This window comes from Gnatocerus cornutus, chromosome 7, assembly GCF_029298725.1.
Source record: "Gnatocerus cornutus isolate USDA-ARS CGAHR chromosome 7, icGnaCorn1.1, whole genome shotgun sequence".
NCBI lineage: Eukaryota > Metazoa > Arthropoda > Insecta > Coleoptera > Tenebrionidae > Gnatocerus > Gnatocerus cornutus.
In genome coordinates, this window is record NC_142239.1 from 15199392 (window position 1) to 15224886 (window position 25495).

The window sequence follows — 25495 nt, forward strand, 5'->3', positions numbered from 1 at the left end:
TCAAATGCTGGTATTTCGCGATTAATCCAACTATGGATGAGCCTGCATCTTCGAAAAATACAGTAGAAGATGACGAAATTGTTAAAGAGGTATGGTACAAATCTCTTAAATTTCTATTTTGAGGTTATGTCACACTGTTGGGGGCCATGTGTCATTCTTTTTTTTTTAATTTTAGATCCCAGTTTTTCACTCCACGCGTTTACAGAAGAACTTATACCTGTTACGATACCCACTGTTATCTAAAAGTTGTCGTAACGAGCTCGACGTGAAACGTGGCTTTTTCAAACCGAACAATCAAGAAGTGGAACTAGAAATGGGGATTGATGTAACGTCGTCGAATTTCGATAGTGATAGAGCAGAGCTTATCGCTCAGGAAGTTGACGGAGCCCCCGAAAGCCGGAAACCTGCCACAAAAGTACATTTTAAAAATGATTTAGTTGACAATGTTTGTTTGAAGTCGTCCCAAGCCGTTTATGAGCCTAGTAAATACGCAGCTTTGGTTTACACAGGAAAAGAAGTGCATCTAACAACGCTTAGGAACATTTTCGAGTTCCGCCCGTCGTTTACATACTTAGATAAAATCTCACGTAAACGCAAAGATGTGGATCATAACGACCTCAGTGACGATGAAGAAGCCGGTCCTAGTACAGCCGAACCAGTCATGGTCAAGTTCAAACAAAGCGACGACCGCTGGAAGAAGTCCAAAGACAGTTTTAGGACTTTACAAGCAAAGAGTGCGAGTGAACCTTGGCTACCCTGTGAAGTCCACTCAGAAAGCAGCTCTCTAAGTAAAGTTGAGAAACTAAAACTCATGGCAGAGAACACGGAACGGACCGGACAAGCGATGAATCTCACGGATTCTGAGTATGTTAGAGTTTTGGTGCCTGAAGATGAAGGACAAGGGACGACGGAACCGTCTTCTCCTTCACACATCATGTCGTTACATACTTTAAGAGCGACGCCGATTTTAGAGCAGTTGCGAGTACTGCTAAAAGACGCACAAATAGTTCAATTCCAACAACTTATGATGATTCTGGCGGGGGGCGAAGGTCTAACCCCGGACACTTTGTTAAAAAATTTACCGAAAGTTGCTGTGCTAGTCAGGGGGAATTGGGTAGTTAAAAGCGATGTTTTGTATCCGAGTAACACTTTCTCGTCCACGAGTGGTGTACCTGCGGAGCTGATGTGTCGAACTAGAGATTATGTGGTAAATAAAAAGAGTTGAATTTTGCGGACTTTGTAACTTAATGAATTGTTTCAGCTTTATTCCTTCACCAAAAACGATTACGTTGAACGGAAGAAAATATCTTCAATCATGAAAATCCCCGCCGAAGAAGTGAAGGAAATCTTCATGGGTTTTTCAAAATTGAGCCATAATAAAGGTTGGGAATTGGTGCTGCCCACAGATAATGATTTTATTGTTAAACACAGTGATATAGTGCAAAAACAAAAAGACGCCTGGGAAGAAAAGTTTAAGCAGTTAAGTGAGTTTTTAAGAGACCACCAAAAACAGAGGCGGAAGAGCAGGAGTGTTAGTGAAGTTTCAGCACCAGAAAAAAAATAAAGACTGAGATTGTTGGAAAGTTACATATTATTAATTTAATTGTGAGAATTACGTGTTACATAATGGCACAAAACCAAGTTTTATATACTTTTTATTAAATAAATTATTGAACATTGCCGGAACTAGGACAAATAGATGCGGTTTTTGCCATCGTTTTTCTCGCGTCTTGTACGATGAGGCTATGGTTTAACTTTAAAAGTTTTTCTGCTTAAATCGATGGAAAAAGTGAAATTCAACCCTTTAATTAAAACTCGGGAGTAGTTGAACGCTCTTAAATTCACATTCATGACTATTTCCTTGCTCGTTTGTAAGAGAAATGACGTAACAAGAAACATTTATACAAATAACAAACAAACTAAAAATAAATTCTCTAAAAATCGAGACTATTGTTTTGACGCAGTGATCACATTGAAACCACTAATGGCCCGATTATGGTTTCATGGTAAAAAATCATAACTTTATTGTTTTTAATTTGGTTATAACACAAGATCTTGTACTGGGCTTTAGTTTCATAATAAAAAAGTTATAAAAGCAACATTAAGAGGATAATGACACCTCCAAATACCTGCAGGATTATGTTTTTTCTTAATTATTCCTAGTACTGCCCTGTGATGGTACCTAAATAATGACCATTCCCACCCTTTTTTAATCCTTTATAAGTTATCCACCACCAAAATTTTCCAGAACTCGCTTAAAACTCGTGAGAACTCGTTTAATTTGATTGAACTTCTTCTAACTTTGTTAAGTATGGAGTGTTTCTCCTGCCACCGATTTGTTGACAATTCTTTGGAATGTGAAGAAGAACACCACGTGTGCCACGACTGTCAAGACCATCTGAAGGAACTCTTCCCAATCGTCATGTTTTTGTGTCTTGTTTGTGGATCAAAATATTACGAACCTGTTAACATTTTTAGGAGGAGTCATTTTGATGACCGAAACAGGCGAGGATTGTAATGTTAGGAGACAAATTTATTGTAAAAATGTGATTATTATGAACTATATTATAAATAAAAATTAACTGAAGTCTCTTCTTCTGGGGAGAAACTTCACAGCCTTTTGACCCCATTTGGTCTTGTACCCTTTTTTCGCCACTCCCGATTTTTTAATACCAACGTACCATTCGGGGTAAACTGTCGATTTGAAAGCCGTGTAAGATCCTTGGAAGTGCTCTTCGAAGACTGTCGCGCCCACTGAAGGATCAGCCTGGAATTCAATATGACAATCACAATTCCCATCAAATGTGGTTTAACTCAGACTAATAAAGACCTCACTTATTCATGACAGCATCCGTTCATTGCCGATAATAAACATCGTTTCCTTTATTAAGAACACGTGTGAAACATACTAAACACATTTACCTCTCCATAAAGATCTCCATTTGGTGTAAAACACAAGTACAACCGACTGTCTATTCCTCTTATTCTGACTAAAGCCACGTCTCCACCTGAAGAAACTTCCAATCTGCCCCCACCGTCGGAGTCATCTTTGGTTCCCAAAACCTCTCCACCGGGTCGTATCGTTAAATTGTAGCCAGTTTCTGAGTAGAGAAACATTTGGCCTCCACTCCATTCTGCGTTCGGTTCCATCTAAAAGCAAGAAACCTTTGCACCACCTTACTCCACTGCTTCCTGGTAAAGAATGGGGTAATAAATGAAAAACTAGATCATCCAATATTTACTGTTATTCATGACTCGTGTGGAAAAGTACGATACAAACATAAAAAAATACTGATTTTAGTACCCTAAACTGAGTGTGTTAATACTGATCACTGAAATCTCGATCTTCTCGGTAAAAACATGATGGCCTTCTGCCCGTATTTTGTTCGAGATCCTCTTTTGATCTTCCCGGATTTCTTTATTCCGATGTACCACCCTAAATGCGCGTATTTCAAAGATAAGTACGTGTTGTAAGACCCTTGGAAGGCTTCGACGAAGACTGTTGCGTCCTCGTTCATGTCAGGCTCTCCATATAAGAGTCCCTTTTTATTCATTGCGATATACAGGTTGGTCAAAAGACCTTTGATACGGACGTGACCGGGATAACCCGCTGAGATTAGCTCCAAAAAAGCTAAAAAAATGTTATTAGGGATGAAGAGACGGTGGTTGGCCACTACTGTGTAAGTCGTTGTCATCCGGTGTTCCTCTGACCACACCATCGGGGTAAATAGCCAAGTGGTGCTTCGTTTTGGAATATAGTTGCATTTTAGTTCCGTATACAGGGTTACCGAAGCGCACAGGGCGCAATTGGCGCCAGTTTGCTGAGGGGTTGGGAGGAGGCCATGTGATTTTAGGGGTCGAAGAGGAGGAAGGCTCGTCTTCAACACCGCACCTAAAAGATATTTATAGATTTTATCTTATCGATGACAACATTCTTAAACAATCAACGGTTTCAATCATGATAAAATAGTTAAACAATAAACAAGGCGGTGAGTCAATCAATAAAATTTCCTCTGCGCCCGTTTAAATTTTCCGAAAAATAAATATTTATTTCTCAAACAACTGCGGACTTAATCACGGAGTTTGCTTTCTAAATATTTATATCCGAACTCAATATCCCAATCGGTTTAAATTTAGAATCATTCAGAATTGTAAATAATCGTTTTGAGTGTACTACTTACCATGCAATTCCTCGTTTTGTTCTTTTTACTTTAGCTTCGTCTGTTGCGTCTTCACCAGACAAACTCTCATTATCTGTGCTATCACTATCACTAGTCCCGTTTTCCATTTTAAAAACACAAAAAAAAATCAACGAGTGTCATTAAAGTCTCCTCCCGCGTTTCAAATCGGACTGTTTCGCGTTTCGTGCTTCTAATTTCTAATTTTCCGCGATTATAAATAGAATTTTATTTGGAGTTTACGTGTCGATCGTATATCATAAGTGGGAGAAAAACATGTGGATTACCTCAATGTTTTCAGTTGACGCTGATGGGGGCTCTTAATTGCACAATTGAAGCAGAGGTCTTGTAATATTGGTGCACTTATTTAAACTAAATTGGTGGTGGGTGGAAGAGTATTACTGGTTACATAGTCTTGATTACTCTTATCACATTATGTAACGTTGGGGTGGAAAAGGGGCGGCAGGTTTAAAACCGAATGTGAACGATCTCAAATGAATCACGTTAATAATAGCAAAAGGAAACTCGGAATTTCATGTTTTAATGACTGATTATTTTTGGAGAATACAACTCAGGATTTCCAAGTCGCAACATTATTCAAATTGCCCGCGGCAGTCACACCAACTTAGTTCTAGTTACTTTTCTAGTGAAATTTGAATTTTTCAATTTTGAATCACAGTGGCTGTGGGCAAAATAACGAAATGTTTCAAGGTGTATTTTAACAACACTTTTTGCAGTTTTTAACCTTTTTAACAAAAAAGTGTTCTATTTGTAGAGGTAAGAAGATATAACTATTAAACTAATTTTGAAGAGTATTATTTTTTATTATTTAAAAAACCCTGTAAGTATGCAACCAACTATTATATACACTCGTCCTTACTGCGACGTATGTCGTAACTTACCCTCTAATGACAAGCTTTGCTGTTGCAACCATAACCTCAAATTCAAACAGTTTTTTATTTATCTCAAAAAACACGATCATTTTAGTTCAAAATGACCGAAGATTTAGACAATGTAAGTTTTAAACAAGACTTTTCCTTTTGGTCACAGTAAATTGTTTCAGATCCCGTCGATAACCGTGAAAGAGCCGCTCGATTTAGTGAGGTTAAGTTTGGATGAACGAATTTACGTTAAAATGCGAAACGACAGAGAAATTCGGGGACGCCTTCACGTGAGTGTGTCTGTTTATGTTTACAACGTCTATCGTGTTGTTTTAGGCGTACGATCAACACATGAATATGATTCTCAGTGATGCTGAAGAAACCATTACTACTGTGGAAATTGATGAGGAAACTTACGAAGAAGTTTATAGAACGACGAAACGTAACATTCCTATGCTTTTTGTACGAGGTGACGGTGTGATTTTAGTCTCGCCGCCGATGCGCACTTCTTAAATAAACTATAATTTGGACATATTCTTTATTTACCCATTAAATATTTTACAAAGATTTCTTCAAGATGGTTAAAATATTAAAAAGGAGTATTAGAATAGTACGAGTTAAATAATTCTCTATACAGCTTAATTTATAAATAAAACGTTCACCATTTACAACTTTCTCGTTACAATATTTACAGATTTCTTCCAAACTTACCACTATAGAATTTAAGCTTACTCATGCATTAGTATATGGATTACTATGGAGTTGGGGGGCTGTCCGACATTGGATAATACTGGAGATTTGGCATATTGCTTATATACATGTTGCATAGTAAGGATAGATTTCGTTGCATCATTAATAAATTTGACTAGCCGTGCTAGCCTTCCGTCGATGTCACGCAGACGTTTCATTTTCGCCCCATCCCTCGCTATCACATTCTGAATCCGACCCTGACTCCGAGTCGCTGAATTCTACAGCGACCCTTCTTGCCAGAATACTCGCTACATCATGTAAGCCGTTTCCACGCTCAACCTCTTTCTGTTCGATTTTCTCCACCTTTCGCAATTTAATCCCGTCTCTGATAGCTTTCAATAAATCGTTTCTGGGATCCACCATGGGCGGCGCTTGCTTTGCAATAGGCCTATCCTTGACCGGTGTTAACTTGGGCGGTGACGCACTATTCAATATCTTCGCCAAGTCCCCGTTGACCAATGGCGGGCTAGTCGTCGGTCCGTTCAGCAACGGCATTGGTGGTGGAGGAGGCGGAGGCGGCGCTTGAACTGGAGTTTGTTGTTTAGGAGGCGAAGCTTGTTTCGGCGCTGGAGGTGGTGGAGGTAGATCTTGCACAGGTTCAGGCGTGGCTTGATGGGAATGTGGACTATTGGATCGCGACTGACTTTGAGATCGTACCAAATGAGCTGGAATGCCATTAGGAGGAGACATAGTAGCGTCAGGAGGTGGTGGAGGCGGAGGAAGAGTGTCTCTCCCCGTCGACATACTCCGGCCCCTTGTAGGCGTATTCGAAGACGGCGTGCTCGTATTGCTTGGAGGCGCTGGCGGAGGCTGACTAGGTCGGACTTTACCACCTCTTGTAGGCGTTCCTCCTTGATACAACGATTCTGAGCTAAGCGGACCTTGTCCATGCATACCATGTTGGTACGGATTCTCCTCATACGGCGGATACGTCGGCGATTGAATCCCATCAGGTTGTTCCTGTTGGTACGACCTCCTAATTTCTATAGAGTTCGGCCGAGGCGGTCTTTGCTCAATTATCGTATCTTCAGCTGGTAACAATTGCTGTTGCTGTTGCATTATAGCTTGTGGTGTACGATAAATGGTGTTCTGTTGAGGCATGATGTATTCACCGTGGCCAACAGCAATTTGCTTTTGTCGCTCGCGAGTATTGTGAGGCTGTCGCACCCGTTTCTTATGCCTGTTGCCTTGGCCGCCTTCAGTACGAGGTCGGTGCGGTTTCTTACCACGATCGTGCATCATCCGTTCGGTATCGTTGAGCATCTCCTGTCGCCATAACTCGAAGAAGTAATTTGGATCGGTGTAGAACTTTAGACCATCTTTGCCGTCGTCGCGGTAACAGTTCAGTTTGTGGAGCGGAGGCGGCTTATCGCAAGACTTGTACGTTTCCAACATTGCCGTCGGCATTGTGTCGCGAGAAAAGATCTAAAAAAGAAGAAACAAAAATTTGTATTACAGGAAAATGGTGGCAAGTTTGTGAACTATTCTACTGCAATAAATGGGAAAACATGGCCAAAATCAATTCCGTTTGTTTGATTTGTTTGGTTTATTGTATTAGTACCTGTTTTACGATAATTACGTACCTTTCCCATAATTAAAAATGTACGAACCTTAGAAAAACATGTTTTAAACGAGGAAAATTTTCCTTTACATTAGTACAAACAATGTTATCACTGTTACCTAAGCCTACAATTACTCTCCGTCCTTTTATTTGATATCTTAATAAAATATTGCGGTTATGACGGTCAAGGCTTGTAAAATAGTAGATTTTGTTATACGGAAGAAAAGTGGTACTTTTTGTCGAGCAATTAAATTGCGGTAGCGAGGCGAAGCGTATGCAAAATTGCGAGACAGCAAAGCCACTTTTCGGCGAAATAACAAATACTACATTTCCTCCAAACGTTAAATTCAGTTCCACGACCAACAACGAGTGAACGCAAAATGAACTATAAACATTTGGTTGGCTATGCCTGTAGTTGTCATTAATGACATATACTGTGAAAAATATTGGTTTCAAAGAGTTTCAAAGTTAATATTGTGCAAGTGTGATACAAAATGTAAGTCTCAAATAGTAACAGTCACAAAAAAAACTTTTTCTGCCTAGGCAGCAAGTGTTTCCAAGTCAACGAGCGCTTTTCATTATTTATGTCTGTCTAAAAACGACTAAAAAGTAGTGACTTTTGTGACGTTTGGAGAAAAAATTTATTATGTAATTGAACAAAAACTCGTTCAGTTGTATTTGGCCTTTTACTTTGATTTGAAACATGTGGATCAATATTGATTGCGTCAAAAATCAACGACTATACTCTAATTGACGAATGCAAATCGCCGAAAATTTATTAGATCATTAAACCCCACATACTGCCAACAGTAATTCGTAAAGAAACATCTGCCAAAATCAAACACCAAAACACGTGTTCGGCTAATTAAATAAACAAACTGAAGTGACCCCAGAAAATAAAACGTAAGTCGCAGAACACTTACTTGCTGATCGAAAGCCACAGTGCTCTTGAACGCTTTTCTCATATGAATATCTTGCAAAGACACCTCCTCAACGGTACTATCCAGTTGCGTCACTTTAATAGCTAACCTATCGATCCTAGCTTGTAAAGAATTCGACCTTTCGTAAATCTGTTGGGCGTCTTTGGCCAATTCGCCGAATAAGTCCTCAGCATGTCTAGATAACGAAGATAACTGTCGAACTGTGTTTGCTAGAGTTCCATTAGTCACAGCCTCGAGCTCGGAAATCAAAGGGAAGTCCTCAGGAAGGGTCCCTCTGGCCACGTGGACCGGCTCTATTACCCTTTTCGGCAGGGGCATGGTTGTTAGTTGTTACGGCCACCACAACTAAAAAAGAATGTTGAAAGTTACACCTAAAAATATCGGTTTGTTGGGCGTGGAAGACATTAGCGGAATGAAGTTCTCCAGGACGTATCATTTTACCTGTCATGTCACGGTTTGTATTGATTCTACGGCTAGACAATAAGAATATTATCTAAACTCTTGGCAAGCCCAATGAAACAAAAGAACAGTGAAGTTGGGCGGTCAAAATTATACGGAGTGACTCGCTTTTTCGTTATTTGTAAATCGCCCTGTATAATCTTTGCAACCACCCACTTCACGAACATCTCACTTTTAATTGCAAAACTGTTTATTGCTCCACACCTTAACTCAGCACAATCAAATCTGATAATTCGTAACACGTTGGTGTAGCAATAGCATCTGCGAATGCCAACACAGGTTTCACATTATAACTGATTATTTACTTATTGGAAACACGTAGTGCAATTTACATTTTCATAGTCCTGTCTAACGAAGATAATAAAATTACAAATGGTAATAATCGGGTCTCGGCGTCGTTTACATTCCAGTTCTCTGGAGAAAAAAAGGTGAAAGGTAATGTGCAGAATGTTATTAAACTACTTATGACGCTCATTATGCTGTCAAAATCCAGTAGGTTAATGTAGATCGACATTTGGTGTACGCTTAGACGACACAGAAAAAACGCAGCCACACATTAGTCATCATTAGAAATCCAGTGAATATGGAGAAAATTGTACGATGGAATACGGAACTCGTGTCAATTCGACGTTTTGAGGTTATCTGTCATTATGACAGTTCTCGAACTTGGTATCAGTTAAGAACAGACATGACTTCCCGATTCCAAAGCCCATTCCACGTTCAAAAAACAACACCCAAACTGATTACTAATATCTTTATCCACTTCATTAAAACGAAAACACCAACACAGCAAATATGATTAACCAAATAGCCCCTCAGCGCTCCCCCACGTTGGAAAATACCTCCCTGGGGGGTAATTCTAGCGTGAGGCAATGAAAATTTATGACGTTCTCTACCTGTGCCACCAGATGGTGACTGGCAAACATCACTTTTGAGTGTATGGAAATAAATAAATCAGTGCATGACGTGAGAAAGAAGCTGTTAAGGTTATTAACCGCCAATTAACAACAAAAAAGCAGCGTGGCAGGAAATAGGAGCAGGGTAGGCTTCAGCTCCCATTTCATCAATACTGCCTCCGCTGCCAATAAGGAAGTGAGTCATTAAGGGCGGTTCGTGGAAATGATATTTAAACATGATTTGTTATGAGTAAATTGGAACTCACCAAGGTCGCGTTTTATTTATTCAGTAAGCACAAATACATTGATAAAGCTCCAACTCTCGTGGACACTTCTTGATGTTTGAAACACGGAATTTCTCACAGAGAGTGTAGACAGGGGATTTTAAAGCGGAATTATGCTGAAATCGATGCGTTTTGGTCCGTGACATGGGCATTTTTTGTAAAAATGTCAGATAGAAAGGGGAAAGGCCAACAAACCGTTGTCGAAGTGTTAACCAAATTTAGGTCGATTTCTTACCTCCGCATGCTTAAACGTAGTCATTTAATAAAGCACAAACTTTAGCACATCGTTTTCTGGGCACAATTTGAATTATTTACTCGAAAAACGAGGTAATTCTGTAAATATCGTAGAAAATGGCGAAGCGGTACACCCAACAAACACGATTGGAGCACGACTGTTGCCACACCCACAAAATGAAAAACACCAAGTCAGACACTAAATGGAGCACTAGCGCCACGTTTGATTTAATCATGATCAATATTTGAATTGGTATCTTAAGTAAACACCGACCGGTACTTTTTTAAGTATATTTAAAAAATAAAATAAATAGATAAAGGTTAATAACGGGTAAAATATAAAACTATAAAACATTAATGTATAACGTAAATGATTCTTCTCTCCAAATTCAACTCTGCATATTGCTGAGACTGTAATATACAGAGAAAACATTGAGTATTTTTAACATTAGTATTTAGAAAACGATATGCAATATGCAACACTAAAGAAAAGACACTTAACGTGCATACATGACACATCAACATCGACGCAATAGTCTAGGTTGGTTTATAGTACGTTAATTAACAATTACAAATTAGGTTTAAACGTCACGTTTAGTCCAATAAAAATGTGAGGAGGGCCTCTTGTTGAGTATTCATCAAGTTACGACAATACTTTCAATTGATACTGGGCTAGTATCAAATTTGATTGCACAGCCTGAGGCCGTACGAATCAAATTTTCAATATACTATACTATAATACAAAATTGCAACAATTTTACTAGAGATACATAGTATCAACTTATCGATAATATTATGTGTTAAAACAGAGGGTTGACACCACAATCCTTGAAAAGCGTTACTCCTATTTAGTACAAATCTACTCAACTACTTATATTATTCTTCAATATGAAGTTATTTTGACAATCTAAACTACACCGTCGGAAATCCATTACGTTTAGATAATGACTGACCAAACCTCGTATACGCTTAATCTCTCATAAGCCCATAGAAGTACAAACAAACCACCGATATGTATAGTCGGCAGCGGGAAACATTACCATTCCCTTTACTGAGTCTTCTGAAACATCGACAATATCGCCGCGCAAATCTTCTGTGGGTTAGTTTCATCCGGGAACATTCTCATCGCTTGCGTTACTTGTTCTTCAGGAAAAATCGCCGCTAGATGGTAATGCATTTTTCTTCTAGCGTCTTCTTGTAGAGTTGGAGGCGGTGGAGGACCATTTTGCGGCCATAAAGGTGGACAGACGTTTAATTGAGGATCTGAACAACTCGACATTCTTTGCATGTGTCGGTGTTGGGGGTGAGCCGCCGGTGGCCACGGCCTATACGAATCCGGAGCTGAAGCTATCCTAGTGACATGTTGATGCATCTCCCAGTTAGGTGGCGGCATGTATTGTGGCTGTGGGACGTATCTGCGCAGTAATCGAGGATCGGTCGGATTTAACGTAAGCTGTCTTTGTAGTTTTCTGTGTAAGTTCTCAGATTGGGGTTGCTGGGGTGAGGTGCCAACATTGTCTACACTTCGACTCTTTGAAACAATCGCATGTTGGATTTCTTTAGGCGGTGGGATGTTAGATCGGGTGCGTCCTAACGGTGTCTTTCTTATATCTCCTTCTCTGGCTTGGAGATGTCGCTGCGCGTGTTCCGATAAACGCTCGGTGACACTTTTATGAGGAAACGGTCCTCGTTCGGGGTGGTGGTACTTGCATTTGTTACCATATGTACACTTTTTACCATACGGGCAAGGCGGAGGAGGATCGCCTTTCTTAGGTTGTGTTCGTAGAAAGTTATCTAGAGTAGGTCCGGAACGCCCTAGAGGATCGTCGGGTGGCATAAAACGGTCGTTGACGAAACTATACATCAAAATTCGTTCTTCTACTACTTTACGGAACTCTGCACTTTCTTGGCAGAGGTCTCGGTAATTATCGTTGCTCACTACGATGCCATCGACGTCGGCGGCTAAACGTAAGATGTAGCGGTCGTCGTAACACACCATTCTTTTGCCGCCGACTAAACGAGAAGGAGTAAATACCAGCAGTCTTTCTTTTTCCAGTTCGGCCAAGATGTCTTGGTCGCGGACTGGATTGTCTGGACGGGGGGCTTCCTTTCGCCATTTCGGAACGAAAACAGTTATGTCTTTGTGACCACGAGCCTTGAACCAATCCACGCAGATCTTTATTCCCCGACACGAAAAAATCTCCTTATTCCCGTGGCTACAAAAAAAAGATATTTAAGTATCAAAGTCGCTTTAACATCACTCCAGCTTACCTCATCGCCACATTGCTTCCATCTATCACAATCGCCCTCAGAGCGTGTCCTCCGCCCTGTTCCCCTTGCACATCGGCGACGTCCAGCGTGCTCTCCGAAGGGCTGCTATCACACGAAGCCCCCTTCTGCGCCCCTAGCTTGATCAATTCAGCGAGCAGTTCGTTTTGCGCCGGCGAAGGCCCCAATTTCTGCAAAGCGGCTTGCACAAGCTTTTCCGTGTATCCTAATTTCAGCGCGAACTCCACCCTCGCGGTGTAACCAGGCGACGTGTCGGGTGTCGTCTGTACATACTCGGCGTATTCGGCGGCAAGAGTGTCGCTTGTCGTACGCGACACATCTTGGTGGCGGGTTGGCGGATCCGCTTCGTAATCCGAATCGTAACTGGAGTCTTCGCCGGCGACAGATCGCTGGCATCCCTCGCCACAGATGTCGTCTACATATTTCTGAAACGGACACAAAGCTAAGGTCAATACAGACGTCATACTGGAGGTGTTCAACGTTCTATTTTTAGGGTTAATTTGCATGGGAATAAATCCACAGTGGACTAATTAATTATTATTGATGACTCTGACAGGATTTAATCGCAACGGGTGATAACAGTATCTACAGTTATTATTCGTCATAGAAAATTGAATGAAAGTTCATTCTGCGATACACTTGACTCCTAAAATAATTTGGCAACAACTAATAAACAATTTCGGATTCCGCACAGACGAGTAAGACTTCAAAACACAAAAAACAATTTTGGATCTCAGTGTTATCAATGCGATCGTCAATTAATTTTCGCTAAATGGAGAATCTCCGGAACATGAAATTAGAAACTCTTAATTTGTAGTTAATTTACACGACTGCAAATTTCGTTTGAGAAATCAGGACATACGTGAATAAATTTACTTTTTTAATTAGAATTATTTTTTGTACAAATTGGGATCAACGAAAAATTATCATTTTCCCACGTCAAGCTTAATCCCGGAAATATTTAAACAACAACAATAAAGATAAGGTATTGTTAATAATAATTGCAAATAGCCTTGTTTTCAGATTTGTTGTAATCCTTAAACAATAAGAACTTACGTAAATAGAAGTACGAGTGAACATTACCAGTTAATTTATTTTAATGGCGGTAATTGCACGCTGAATAAAATTTACATTTGCATTAAGTTTTTCTACAAAAAAACAGGTGAAAACATCTTTATATAGTAATTTTATGTATGAACCATTTTTGAAAGTCTTTCACGTTATTATATTAGTAATTATTTCCACAATGGCTGCATCAAAGGAAAGTTTCTAGGCTTCCATGGTAAAAGCCGCAAAAGTTTTTTTCAAAAGTCAAGGAAATCTGTTTGCGTCCTATTAAATTTTTTTAAGACGGTATTTATTGTTGACATTTACAGCTGAATTTCCAGTAGTTTCGTCTTAACACGTCTATTCCCAACAACTTTTATTTTTTGTTTACCGTGAGCATGAATCAAAAACCAACCGCACTTCTTGGCTCGATTTGAGTGATTTTGCCCGAATTCCCAACCCGGAATGTAAACAACTCATCTTCAAATTCCGAATTAGAAAGCTACATTTTTCGTGTAAAGATCAAAGCCAACCGCAGCTCACGTGACCACGGCAAATCGGAAGCTTACGTCACTGAAGATGGCAATTCAGAAACAGGTATCCGGCCCCGCAACCGGATATCGCTATCAAAAACGCGATAAAATATGGCCTGAATTGTCGTCATTGTGAGGTCAATAGGGCACGTTTTTGACGTGGAGAATGGCAAGTTGGTTACCTCGTCGACAACTGTCATATCTTGGTGAAGATAACCGGAACTGAAATCCAATCCATTCCGTTCACGTTGACGTCACAGCACTTATCACCACATCCTGGTTCATCGCAGACACAAACAGATATTGGGTTGTTGAAAACACTGATTTTAACGACTTTCGTAACGAACAGGATTTCGTTGGTTCGTTGCGTTGTACGGTCAAACCAAAACTAAAACCGTTGCGACCGAATAAAATGAATGAAACGTACTCAAGCGTCGAACCGGATTTACATTCGGAACAACCTCCTCAAGAGTCGGTGCACGGAAAAGACAAGGTGAAAGGGAGAGGGAGACGGGAAGAAAGTAGATGGAGAGAGGAGGATCATCCATGTTTTGGCTGCAATCTTATAGGAACATCGGTACTGATGGTACTCCGTTCTAAATAATTAAATGTTCTCTGACGTCTCCGCCACAAATCCTTGTTTTGTTTACCAATACACGGATTATTTTCATCCGCTCCTTCATCGGTGTGTAAATATTTACACCGTCCTTGTCTCATTTACGTCATCGACCTTATTTTCTCCCTAAACTACGAAAACTCAATTGAAATTGTTTCATCCGAGCTCAAAGTTCACTGATATGGGTCAATGTCGAAAATAAATAAATCAGGGCCTCCTTCAATGTGGGTCAAACTTCGAATTTCGCGTTCAACCGTTCCACTAATTGGCGGATGTCGTTACCAAACCGCAAATTGAAAAGTCCACGGTGCGTTTATTTTCGTTTCGGTCTTTGCACCACCGCGAAGTAAACTTAATAATTCCTTCGGCGAGGATGACCGACGGCGAGGTGGACGGGAGTAGAGCGAGCGGTGTCCTCGTGACGTCAAGCGGAGATCCGGGTCGTGTGGGGTACGCCACGGCAACGTTTAGGTCGCTGAACCATGCCGAGAGAGTCGTCGACGGACCTCCACGACACGGACGGACGATGCTGCTGACCTACTCGTCCGAAGAAGACGGATGAAGGCGACCGCCTTTTTTCATTTCTTCGGTTTTCTACGAGGATGCGTAAACGAGACCGCGACACGGAGGCGCTCGTAATCACCGAAACCAGAAGCGTTGCGGAAAGTGGAACGGTAGTTTATGAAGACGAAGAAAGGCGAAGAACAAAGGGAAAAATTCTGCGCCAAGGAAAATTCAAATGCTTGATTTATTCATTTTCCACCAACCTGATCAACTGTGGCCATAATTTATACACTTTCTATCATGAAATTAAGTCATGCAATGTGTATTACCAATGTCAACATTCACAATAGACAAGAAAAAACCGAAACTAAAATCCTACTGGTCTTTCTGATTCTATCAATTGTTACTCAAGGATTAACTGCGCGATAATGAGGCCCAAAAGAACACTCCTAAGTACCTCCCAATTAAATAACTTCGACTACAAAGAGGATTAATAATAAACGTGATTTTATACTTCTAAGTTTAACTCTTACACAGGCTATTAAACCAACATGATTTCGGTTCATCTGGGATTATCCTAAACCGTGCTTTAAACCCGTCTAAACCAAAATAATTATGCAATGATCAACAGCAAAATTTGATGAATTGCATGCGACACGAAAAAACCCCAATAAACAAACACGCGGAAAACCCAATTTGCCCAAACCAAAACAAATGACGCGAGTTTTGTTATTCAAACTGTGAAGGGCTTGGCGACAAAATCAGGGCATAATTCTAATCTCTTTAGTCACGAGACAAATTGTTTATCCCGGAAAATACACTGCGGCTGCAACCTGCAGATTTGCATACGTCTGTGGTTTCAATAATCCAATCAACCGGTGAAGGTTTACTGAATTCCTCTGATTTAAAGAAAGATTAATTATTATTTTCAAACTGCATTTCCAAGGTTTCGCACGAGCAAAACCACGTCATTTCAGCGATGGTAAAATTTTTGCTACGGAAATCCCAGTTCTTCTTGGCCCACATCTTAAAGAGATTTTTGCGGTCGTAAATCTTACCATCGGTTTGTTATTCAGAATATACATCTCAATTGCACGAATGTTATCTGTGAATCATATCAACTCTGCAACTGTGTTTTTAGTGCTACTGAACCGGATCTTTACAAAGATCACAAATGGAGGCAGAAATCCATTTTAATGGCTTCGGACGAAAAATCGCGAGCAGAAGTTCATTCGAACAGCGGGGTTTTCCTCAGAAATAGACCATCAAACTTATAAATATTTCATAATACAATAAAAAATAGATCGTAAACTATTCGAAATGGAAAGTGCGCGAAAACCCACTGACATGACGTCAAAATTAGAATTCAGACAAATAAAAAATCTATTTTATCTGAATTTCCAAATTTAACTCAGCGCAGTGATTAATTTTAATTAATTAATTGTTGTGACGCGAATCCAATCACATTGTGGAAGTTTTAACAAAATATGTAATTTATCTGTTTTCTATGTAAATGACGTAAATGCGGTTGTAAAACACAAAACTGAGACATTAAGTTTTCTGTTTATCGGTGGTTGCAATAAAGATTTCAATGCCCGCCTATTGTCTGAAAGTCCGGCTCTGATAACCGATTACAAAAATGGAGAGAAAGCGTATGGTTCTTGGAGGTTAAAGATTTTAATCTTGTCTTTGTATTTAATTTGCACGAGTTGTGAAGTAATGCGAGAAAGTGCAAACAAGAAATTAGAGAATGAGTTAATTTTGTGAACCGCTCCTTTTTGACAATTTTCTGGCATGTCGCGGTGAAAATATTTTTGTCTTTTCTATAGACAGCACTTTTATGTAACAACAGCAAATTCGGCGCGAATTTTGAATATTGAATTTAAGCTCGTAAAGACAAATTAACACTTAACTTTGTTGACATAAAACTAGTCATAAAACAGAAGATCAATTATGAAACGCTACTTACATACACTCCTTGAACCATTTTATGAACATTTTGAATTATCTGTTAGAAGTAATATTTAATGTTGCTGCCGGCAAATTAGAAGCTTCGTCATGACATTACCGAAGCTATTTATTACGTACCAATTAATTAATTAAAAAGTTAAATACCTCCTTGAATGTCGTCTCGTCACTTGATCCCCTGCTAAGTACATTAAAGATTTCCATACAATAATCGATGATATCATAATTACATTTCTATGTAAAACAACTCGAGGACTCGGAATAATATCCACATATATTATTTATTAATGACTGGAAATATGATTTCATTTTATAACATAGTAGATCGATCATCTATTGTTGTACTAAAAATAACTGTTTTGTCGATATTTATTGGATTGTAGTCACGAAAGCGAGTTGAAATTTAAGATATATTGGCGTTACTAAGTAATGAGTGGTTGGACAAGACAAATGGCTACTGTATAAAACAGAATCGATCAAAATTAATTTGTATTCAGTCTGAAGAAAAATCATTAAGTTCAAATCAAATGAATCATCGCGAGGACAATAAACAACAATTCTTTCTTCTCGTGCAACTGTAATTTATCGTTGCTTCTCATCACTTACAGTGACATAATGAAATATTTTTTTAATTCGGGCCACACGGATCTGACCCACAAAACAGAGCTACCACTTTTACTTTTTCCAACGTTTTGTGTCCAGACAACGGCCGTTTTTTCGTTTATTGGATAAAAGAGTTAACAGTTGGTGAAAGGTGAGCAAGTCGAAGGTTGAAAATGAAATGTATAAAAAGACGCATCCTGGTCCACGATTATGGGCCACTTCCGTGTCGGTTGTTACGTCATGGTGTGGCCCCTTTTTGGAGCTGATACCGTAACCAGCGACCGGTTATTGGCCCACAATGAGAGACGATTCTAGAAATGTGGAGACACACTGGCGACAACTTGGATGTAAATTTTTCGGTTTTTCTATAATTCTGCGTTACGTGGAGCCCCCAGGTCTAAACGTGACCTACGCCCACTTTAGGTGGTCATGATTCAAAGAAGAACCACAGGGAAAGTACTAATCATGATTTTGAACCGGAAACGGGGTTGCCAGAAGTCCCAAATTTTAATTGTTGTGGAGCTCAATATTAACGACGTGTCATGTTTTAGAAACGAAGAACCTTGATCTATGCGAAACACAATAGATATTACGGACATCCTTAATGAGGCAAAAAATATTTCTTGGGAGATCGTATTTCACGATCACTAATTTATTTTATGCGCAGTGATTCTGTACAACAAAAATACATGCATTGAAGAGGGAAGTCATGAATATGCAACACAATACAAGGAAGAATTTTACACTGACGACCACGCAAATTCTTTATTTTGTAGTCCATATTTCAGAAGTTTATTACCTGGGAGAAATTTATTCAAGATCACCTGTCTGTGCATATTTTGCCCAAGCAGGAAGTAGCATTATTTATTTAGGTCTAGTTTTATAGTCCATAAAAGCATTCGACTGTAACTTTGACTTTTTCAAAACTATATTTGAATCAAATCTGTTCTGATTGGACTGGGACAAAACCAATCACTTCCCAGGTGACTTAACCAACAACCAACCGTTACTATAGTGACAACTTCGAAATCATACGCATGGAGCTACGACATGCCTTTTCTCCTCTAGGCCGTCTTAATCCTAAAATTATTACTTTTAATTTCGTACCTGCAGCCTTATTATAAAATCCGTGCTTGGACTCCTCTCGCATCCACTGGGAGCCAAAGAATGCACTTCGAAGTTAACAATATCACTTTTGGTACCATTGTGGCTTCGATCCTCTTCAAGTCGTGCCGCAAATAGCACAGAGATCCTGTCGAGGTTCTCCAAAAGAAGGGGCGTACAGGTGCATTTTATTTTCACTGTGCCAAGTAACGTCGTTGCCGATGTTGACATTTTCGCAAAAGCCCATGCTTGTTACATGGCGAAAACTCACTACACAAATTTATAAACGATTTGAAGTAATGCTATTCGAATTATTCTAAGGACGCACTTTATTTATTTCGATCAAGGTCTCGCGCACAGCTGATGGAGGACATCTTGAATTGATGTGGGTGGGCAAGTTCGACAACCTGTTTCGCGAAAAGCACTAACTTTGAATTTTTAAATTCGAGATTAACACTAATTCTTCGTTAATAATGTTTTTAATTTGATAATAAACATTTGTTGTTCACATTTTGCAACATATGCAGTGAGAGAAAGTTTTTTCGATAAATTAATTTTAAAATGTTAATAAAATGTAGGCAACCCATTATACACATTACAATACCCCTGTACGGTTGGCAACCCTTTAATCTAGTGTTATTTCTGGAAAATTTTGTTTTCGCACTAAATGTCAAATCTCAATATTACCCGGGAGAGAGATTAATTTCAATAAAAATCAGTTTTTTTCGTTTTTATGTAAAGAAGTAGGGAAGAAGGAATAGGATTTATTAGAGGGATGATCTGTAGTTAAAGCATTCTTTACACTATGTACTTTTATATTAAAATAAAATATTAAAATAAAATTCTTGTTAGTTAATTAATAAAAAATAACTACAAAATTTACCTACAGGTTGAGTTTATAGTTCGGGGACTGAAATACGGTTTTTATGACTTAATTGGGGTACTCACTGCACAAAGAGGCAAAACCACAAGATAAAGGAATCAACAATGTTGGTGGTTTCGTTTCTTTGTGCAGTGAATACCCCAGTTAAGTCATAAACACGGTATTTCAGTCCCCAAACTATATACACTTTTACGTACTTATATTCAGACTGCAAGGCAGAATCTGTGATTAACAGGTTTTGGACGAATTGCGAAACACTCAGTAAATGCATATATTTCCTTTATTTCTGTCTATAAATCATAAAAGCACACACATTAAAAATATACAAATTTGTTAGAAAGATAAAATACAAAAAATCCTCGAGTTTACACAACTAATAACATTTAATAACAACACTTTTTTCTGTTTTTTTGTCGATAACTGAAGACACGGACACAAAATTCTGTCGTTTTCACATTTCCTAGTTTTTTTTTAAACGAACTCAACCAACACCTCTTCACTTTTGATGATTCTGCCTGTAATGCTTCTCCAACAAATTGCCCTGTCCTTCCCAGAAACATCCTTCTGTTTCCCGAAACGGGCACCTCTTGGGTTTAAATCTGCACTCCTCCACGTGCCGCCTCATAAGACTTCCTGAGAGTACCGTTCGACATCCATAACTGAAGTACTTACAATTAACATCCATGAAGTTATAAATGATTTCGAGAATGCTGGCGACGATGGGTTCTAATTGAAAGCCACTGTTGCAAATGGGACATGTTGGAAAAGTGTTTTTACTCGTTAAGTCAAGCTTGTCGTAACAATCGCCACAGACCCCGTGTCCGTTCTTGCATAAGTGAATTGAAGGATGGAGAACGTCGTAGCAGATGGGGCACTGCATCGCTGAAGAAGCGCGAGAAGAGTTGCCGAGGGACATGCTAAAAAAATCAAATTATTCTACGTTGAAGAAAAATTAGAGGACGCACCTAACAATGTCGATCGAAATTTCAGTTCAGGATTGAAATAATGTGGAAAAACAACTCATCTTATCGGAGAAACTTAATACAAAAAAAACTATCGCATTTTGACAAAACAACTCATGTTTTTCTGGACACGAAAATGAAATCAAGAAACATAATTTTTTTATTTTTCTCTAAATAAAATCTTTAGACAATAGAAGAGAGCCAGAACAAAATCTTACCGAAGAGTAGTCAAGAGAAGTCGCTGGTAAAATTTGAAAGACATTTTACATCTCCAAGTGCTGTGAGCAGTGTGCGCTTAATAAGTTCGCGGGTCCTTCCCAAAGACACTTCAAATTTTCCCTCATTGGACACCTGTTCGTCTCAAACATGCAGTGTCGCATGTGCATCTTCATGCAGCCTCCGCAAAGAACTTTCTTACAACCATAATGGTAGTATTTACATTTTACTCGCATGACGTTGTAGAAACGTTCCATCAGGATCCTTGTCAGCGATTGCGGATCAAATTCTGCACGACACAGTGGACAAGAATGTTGGCGGGCGAGTTTCATCTTGTCGTAACAGTCTCCACATACTCCGTGTTTGTTCTTGCAGACATGGATGGGTGGATGGAGAACGTTGTAACAAACTGGACATTGCATGCGAGGGGGAATCTCTTCGGACATTTTTCAGAGATAGATCGAACAAAACTAACAAGTGGTGGTGAATTTACCACCAAAGAACTGTAAACAATTTCCCAGAATTTGCATACCTGGCAGCATAAAAGGGGGATTGAGGCAAAGCACCTCATTAAGAGATAAGTCGTTTACCTGACACTGTTCAATTTGAGTTCCAAGAGGATGGACTACCAGAAATTGTGAGTTTGAAAAGTTTAAAGAAATTCGCAATTTTTGAGTCTTCATTTCAGTACCAAAGAAGCTCTTTCTTTTTTCCACTGTCCGATGTGTCGTACCGTCCTTCAGCCTCCGATTCATCTCTGCAAAAATGGCCATGGACTCTGTGGTGATTGCTACAGGAAGCTAATCAATCCGAATGTTTGTCCTTGCCCAGTTTGTCGAAAATCTCAACCACAATTTGCGTTTTCTTCTTTACACAGAGTGCTGCAAGGAGTTAAATGCAAGTATAGTGCCTTCGGATGCAAAGAGGTTCTTTTTGGGGTGAAACTAAGAGTGCATATGAAGAAGTGTCCTTTTAAGTTTGGCAGAAGTTTGTTAAATTGTGAGCTCTAAATTATTGTAATGAAAAATAGAAATTTAAAAAGTAAAATTGAGTTTCCGTTCAGTAGCGCTCTCTATCCTGAGTATAAACTAGTGTAGACTGTGCAGTTTTCATCTTTCCCGACTTTTCTGCCTGAAACTTTCTCTCCAGGGATGGAGCATTTGAGTGTTGCTTGTCCAAAACAAAGGTTTTGGGGCTTAATCGGATTAATTAATTTATTCCAATTAATCCATGTTCTGTAGCTAAATCAATTTTGTTAGGGGTGAAATTCTCTATTTGATTAAGTCTCAAATAATTGATTTCTGCGAATTAGAATTGGAGAGAAAATAATGATAACTGGTGCGGTATTATAGCAGAAGACATTATTAAATAAAGCTCTTCTGGTTTAAATTGACGTTTGAAATATAGTTATTACACTCATCAGAGTTATTTAAACAGTTCGGTACAACTTTTGTGCAGCGCATCAGATTACCGACATAATTTTTATAATGTTGCATGCCTGCGTAACACGACACGTCAACGGCAAAACTAGTTCTTTTAAAAGTAATAATATGTGCACGATGGTATCTGTCGTTTGTACGGCTTAAAGCTTTAATGTCAGTTAGCAAAAAAACTGATAAGCTCGAACATGTAATAATAGAAAAAGTATAAAATTCCCGTTGTCTTTTTTCCAATTTTTCCTGAACTAGATTTAATAAATAAACCCTCGAAAGAACGATGCAGCCATCGAGAAATCAAAATGTTGAAAAACCCGAGTTGAACGATCACGATATTCTAACAATGATGTATTCTGACAGCTTCTTGATAAATCGTCATCCGCACGCTATTTTATGCAGACTTTCCTTATTTAATATAACCGAATAGGATGAGATCCTTTATAAGTCATCGCAGCGTCATTTTCAGGTGGTTTCATAAATAAATCGCGTTTTTGGCACCGACACAGATTCAAAATAAATCTTTTTTATATCTTGGTAACGCGCACCGGTTAATGTTAATGACCCAAATTAATTTCAACTGAATAAATAGAATTTCGTGCATACATGTATGTTTAATCTGATTTCGGCGGATTTGCATTAAAATTCAGAATGTTTAACGATTCAACTCGAACACTTGCCGAATAGAAATGGTTTAATTAATGCCTTTTTACATGCTTTCGGTGAACTCGGCGTACAATTTTTATAATAACATTGATTTTTTTTCTTCACGAAGATTTAGTGCTACTTAACAGGAAAGTAATGTTGGCGTATCATGCAAACTTACCCGTAAATATGAGAGTTTTTTCAATATTCTCGGTAAAAAAGCTCTGAAACATTTAATTTTACGATAGAATTACGACAGTCGTAATTTATGTTTTTAAACAAGTTATTTCTAGATTGCGGCTTACAAAGAAACGAGACTCATAAAATAAGTCATCCATCAATTATTTTTCAAAACCGATGATTAATTTTAGTCAGCATGACCTCGACGACAATAGTCTTATTTACATAATTTTATAATTTGTATCATAGGCCCTGTTCTTGTGCAAATCACATTGTCGTGTTTACATTTCATTACCTGTTAATAACACTTATCACATTTTAGATGTGTCGTGAGCTTAACAATAATAATTATTCAATATAAATGCTAATTATCATACGACTTTGCATAAATAGTTGTATTTTTAGCCCACAGATCAAATTTAACTTTAACCAAATAATGTTAGTAATCATAGAGAACTTACAAAGCTGTAAGTTCTACAATATAACAAAGCTAGGATTGTCTCTGATGTCTTCATCATTTGTCGTCGTTGCGAAGCTGTTTTAGTTAACAGACAAAAGTTTTGCCCGACGCATCCACCATATTTCTAAACCGATACATATTTTAATTAGTGGTACCATTTCGAGACACGTTTCTCTCAATTTCTCACATTTATATGCAAGCATTTAATTATTTAGCGTTTCATGTTCTTGCTACTTACAATTTTGCAGTTGTTCTCATCTCAGTATTTCCTACTTCTGGTTTAGCTTCCTGCTGTCTTTACCATTGAAATAATAATTTTTTGTTTTTATCTTTATTTTATTTATGTATTATCACTCTATAGTTACAATTGGCAGTTTTCATTAATTTTATTTTCTTTCATTTTTTGGCTAATAAAAGATTTTTAGACCAAGTATTTCAAAATTTGTCAAGAGTTTTTAGCTTCTCAGTTTCTTGTAATAAAGAGTACATAAGAGCAGCTAAAAACAAGTAAAAATGAATAGAAACTCTGCTGCCCATAACACGCAAATTACCAGTTTCTTGGCTGAGAGTTTTACAGCGTTGCCTGACATCTGGAATCGTAAAACTATTTTTAAAGTTATTTATTTTTGGAACTACAAAACCCAGATATTTTTGGATCTATTTTTCTGCAATCATGACTTCCAATTGTTAAAATTGCGTTTTTACGTTTAAGTTCCCATTAGGGCAGAAGTAGCGACTTTCTTTTTATTTTTAGTATGAACATCAAATATTTTAAAATTTGTTAGGTTTTTAACAACGTTTAAGCCCCTTTACTATTTTTACAGTTATTGTTGCAATTTCACATCCTATATTAAATCTTGCCTTTCCAAACTCTGCTCCAGTTTTCTCCAATTTTAATGTGAAGTATCTGAACAGAATTCAAGAAAGATTTTTTTATTTTTTTTTATTTTGGAACAAATCGTGTCCTTTATTGATCGAGCTTCAGTGAACTAGAGCCGACAATTATTTTGCAACTGTGTTCAAAGCTCGCGTTGTAATTAAGAGTTTCTTTCCCCAGAAGCTTATCCCAAAATTATAATCACAATTGAGGACTATCCGAAGCTCGAACAGAAATTTCAGTTAATTTGAAACAAAATCGCACAGAAAGCTCAACTACAAATTGAGCTTATTTCATGCTATCAGCGAGACGAAGGTCTAAAATTCACTTCTTATTAGTGTGACGAGTTTCGTATAACAGAAATAATTGCCACATGATATTTAGCAGTAATGACTTTCGTCGATATAGAAGTCGACGAAATTAATTTAATTCCATCAGAATTTGTAAAAAATCGCATCCCCCAAAGTTTCGCAATCCCATTTCATCCGAGTAAAACAGTTGTTAGTGAACTGTAAAATACAATAAAAATACTTGAAGACGTAATTTAAAACTTAATAACATCGTTTCCACGAGAATAAGTTTTCAGGGTCGGAGCACATATTGATCGTTGAATGATCATATTAAAATAACCACAACAGTGAAAAGCAAGAACAAATAGCTGTCGAAAAGATTAATGGTTGTCGTGGCGGTGAAAAATGTCGCAAGAAATTATCCTTAATAATTATAATGCAGGCGTAAAGCTATTAGACCAACCTGAAAACTCACTCCTGTTTAAAAAATTCGCTGTCATAAATATCATTTAGCGCAGAGCCGCTGTTTCGCATTAAAGATTCGTGAAAATGTGTACATAATAAATTTCAATTATAGAGTTATTTGAAGTTCCCAAGTTGGCATGAAAGTATAATTTGTTAATTCAAGCTCCCTTTGCACTGGATTAATGTGGAAATAATGTAAGCGATAGCCAAGGATGTTAACATTATGTCAAAGAAAA

General features: G+C 38.3%; 8 protein-coding genes across 12 annotated transcripts; 3 read left to right on the forward strand and 5 right to left on the reverse strand.

Moving 5' to 3' along the window:
- Window positions 1-3: 3 nt before the first annotated feature.
- On the forward strand, window positions 4-1686 carry Polr3E (RNA polymerase III subunit E). The gene is made up of 3 exons (XM_088040359.1): window positions 4-89; window positions 176-1207; window positions 1262-1686. The coding sequence occupies exons 1-3, from the start codon at window positions 33-35 to the stop codon at window positions 1562-1564; spliced, it is 1392 nt and encodes a 463-aa protein (XP_087896485.1). The 5' UTR covers window positions 4-32; the 3' UTR covers window positions 1565-1686.
- Window positions 1687-2578: 892 nt separating this feature from the next.
- Window positions 2579-3282, reverse strand: LOC148171482 (fibroblast growth factor 1-like). The gene is made up of 4 exons (XM_088042326.1): window positions 3243-3282; window positions 3182-3192; window positions 2923-3150; window positions 2579-2767 (listed from the first exon to the last, which is right to left on the reverse strand). The coding sequence occupies exons 1-4, from the start codon at window positions 3280-3282 to the stop codon at window positions 2579-2581; spliced, it is 468 nt and encodes a 155-aa protein (XP_087898452.1).
- LOC148171483 (fibroblast growth factor 1-like) lies at window positions 3238-4456 on the reverse strand. 2 transcript variants are annotated; one of them, XM_088041264.1, is made up of 3 exons: window positions 4182-4456; window positions 3678-3892; window positions 3238-3631 (listed from the first exon to the last, which is right to left on the reverse strand). In XM_088041264.1, exons 1-3 carry the CDS (start codon window positions 4286-4288, stop codon window positions 3330-3332), a joined length of 624 nt encoding a protein of 207 aa, XP_087897390.1. In that variant the 5' UTR covers window positions 4289-4456; the 3' UTR covers window positions 3238-3329. The 2 variants fall into 2 exon arrangements, with proteins under 2 accessions (XP_087897390.1, XP_087897389.1); XM_088041263.1 differs by having other exon boundaries at window positions 3675-3892.
- Window positions 4457-5047: 591 nt separating this feature from the next.
- On the forward strand, window positions 5048-5589 carry LSm3 (U6 snRNA-associated Sm-like protein LSm3). Its single transcript, XM_088041240.1, has 3 exons — window positions 5048-5192; window positions 5242-5349; window positions 5396-5589. Exons 1-3 carry the CDS (start codon window positions 5172-5174, stop codon window positions 5570-5572), a joined length of 306 nt encoding a protein of 101 aa, XP_087897366.1. The 5' UTR covers window positions 5048-5171; the 3' UTR covers window positions 5573-5589.
- SCAR (wiskott-Aldrich syndrome protein family member 3 SCAR) lies at window positions 5584-10375 on the reverse strand. Of its 2 annotated transcripts, none has more exons than XM_088041238.1 (3): window positions 10186-10375; window positions 8294-8656; window positions 5584-7234 (listed from the first exon to the last, which is right to left on the reverse strand). In XM_088041238.1, the coding sequence occupies exons 2-3, from the start codon at window positions 8627-8629 to the stop codon at window positions 5951-5953; spliced, it is 1620 nt and encodes a 539-aa protein (XP_087897364.1). In that variant the 5' UTR covers window positions 8630-8656; window positions 10186-10375; the 3' UTR covers window positions 5584-5950. The 2 variants fall into 2 exon arrangements, with proteins under 2 accessions (XP_087897364.1, XP_087897365.1); XM_088041239.1 differs by lacking the exon at window positions 10186-10375 and adding an exon at window positions 9933-10013.
- Window positions 10376-10925: 550 nt separating this feature from the next.
- On the reverse strand, window positions 10926-19243 carry LOC148171486 (putative ribonuclease ZC3H12C). 2 transcript variants are annotated; one of them, XM_088041449.1, is made up of 3 exons: window positions 18852-19243; window positions 12456-12898; window positions 10926-12400 (listed from the first exon to the last, which is right to left on the reverse strand). In XM_088041449.1, the coding sequence occupies exons 1-3, from the start codon at window positions 19077-19079 to the stop codon at window positions 11233-11235; spliced, it is 1839 nt and encodes a 612-aa protein (XP_087897575.1). In that variant the 5' UTR covers window positions 19080-19243; the 3' UTR covers window positions 10926-11232. The 2 variants fall into 2 exon arrangements, with proteins under 2 accessions (XP_087897575.1, XP_087897576.1); XM_088041450.1 differs by lacking the exon at window positions 18852-19243 and adding an exon at window positions 14236-14383.
- Window positions 19244-20027: 784 nt separating this feature from the next.
- On the reverse strand, window positions 20028-21046 carry LOC148171487 (uncharacterized). 2 transcript variants are annotated; one of them, XM_088041430.1, is made up of 2 exons: window positions 20912-21046; window positions 20028-20648 (listed from the first exon to the last, which is right to left on the reverse strand). In XM_088041430.1, exons 1-2 carry the CDS (start codon window positions 20953-20955, stop codon window positions 20228-20230), a joined length of 465 nt encoding a protein of 154 aa, XP_087897556.1. In that variant the 5' UTR covers window positions 20956-21046; the 3' UTR covers window positions 20028-20227. The 2 variants fall into 2 exon arrangements, with proteins under 2 accessions (XP_087897556.1, XP_087897557.1); XM_088041431.1 differs by lacking the exon at window positions 20912-21046 and adding an exon at window positions 20697-20779.
- Window positions 21047-21467: 421 nt separating this feature from the next.
- LOC148171488 (uncharacterized) lies at window positions 21468-22388 on the forward strand. Its single transcript, XM_088042327.1, has 6 exons — window positions 21468-21546; window positions 21598-21908; window positions 21973-21990; window positions 22059-22146; window positions 22222-22252; window positions 22317-22388. The coding sequence occupies exons 1-6, from the start codon at window positions 21530-21532 to the stop codon at window positions 22386-22388; spliced, it is 537 nt and encodes a 178-aa protein (XP_087898453.1). The 5' UTR covers window positions 21468-21529.
- Window positions 22389-25495: the final 3107 nt, after the last annotated feature.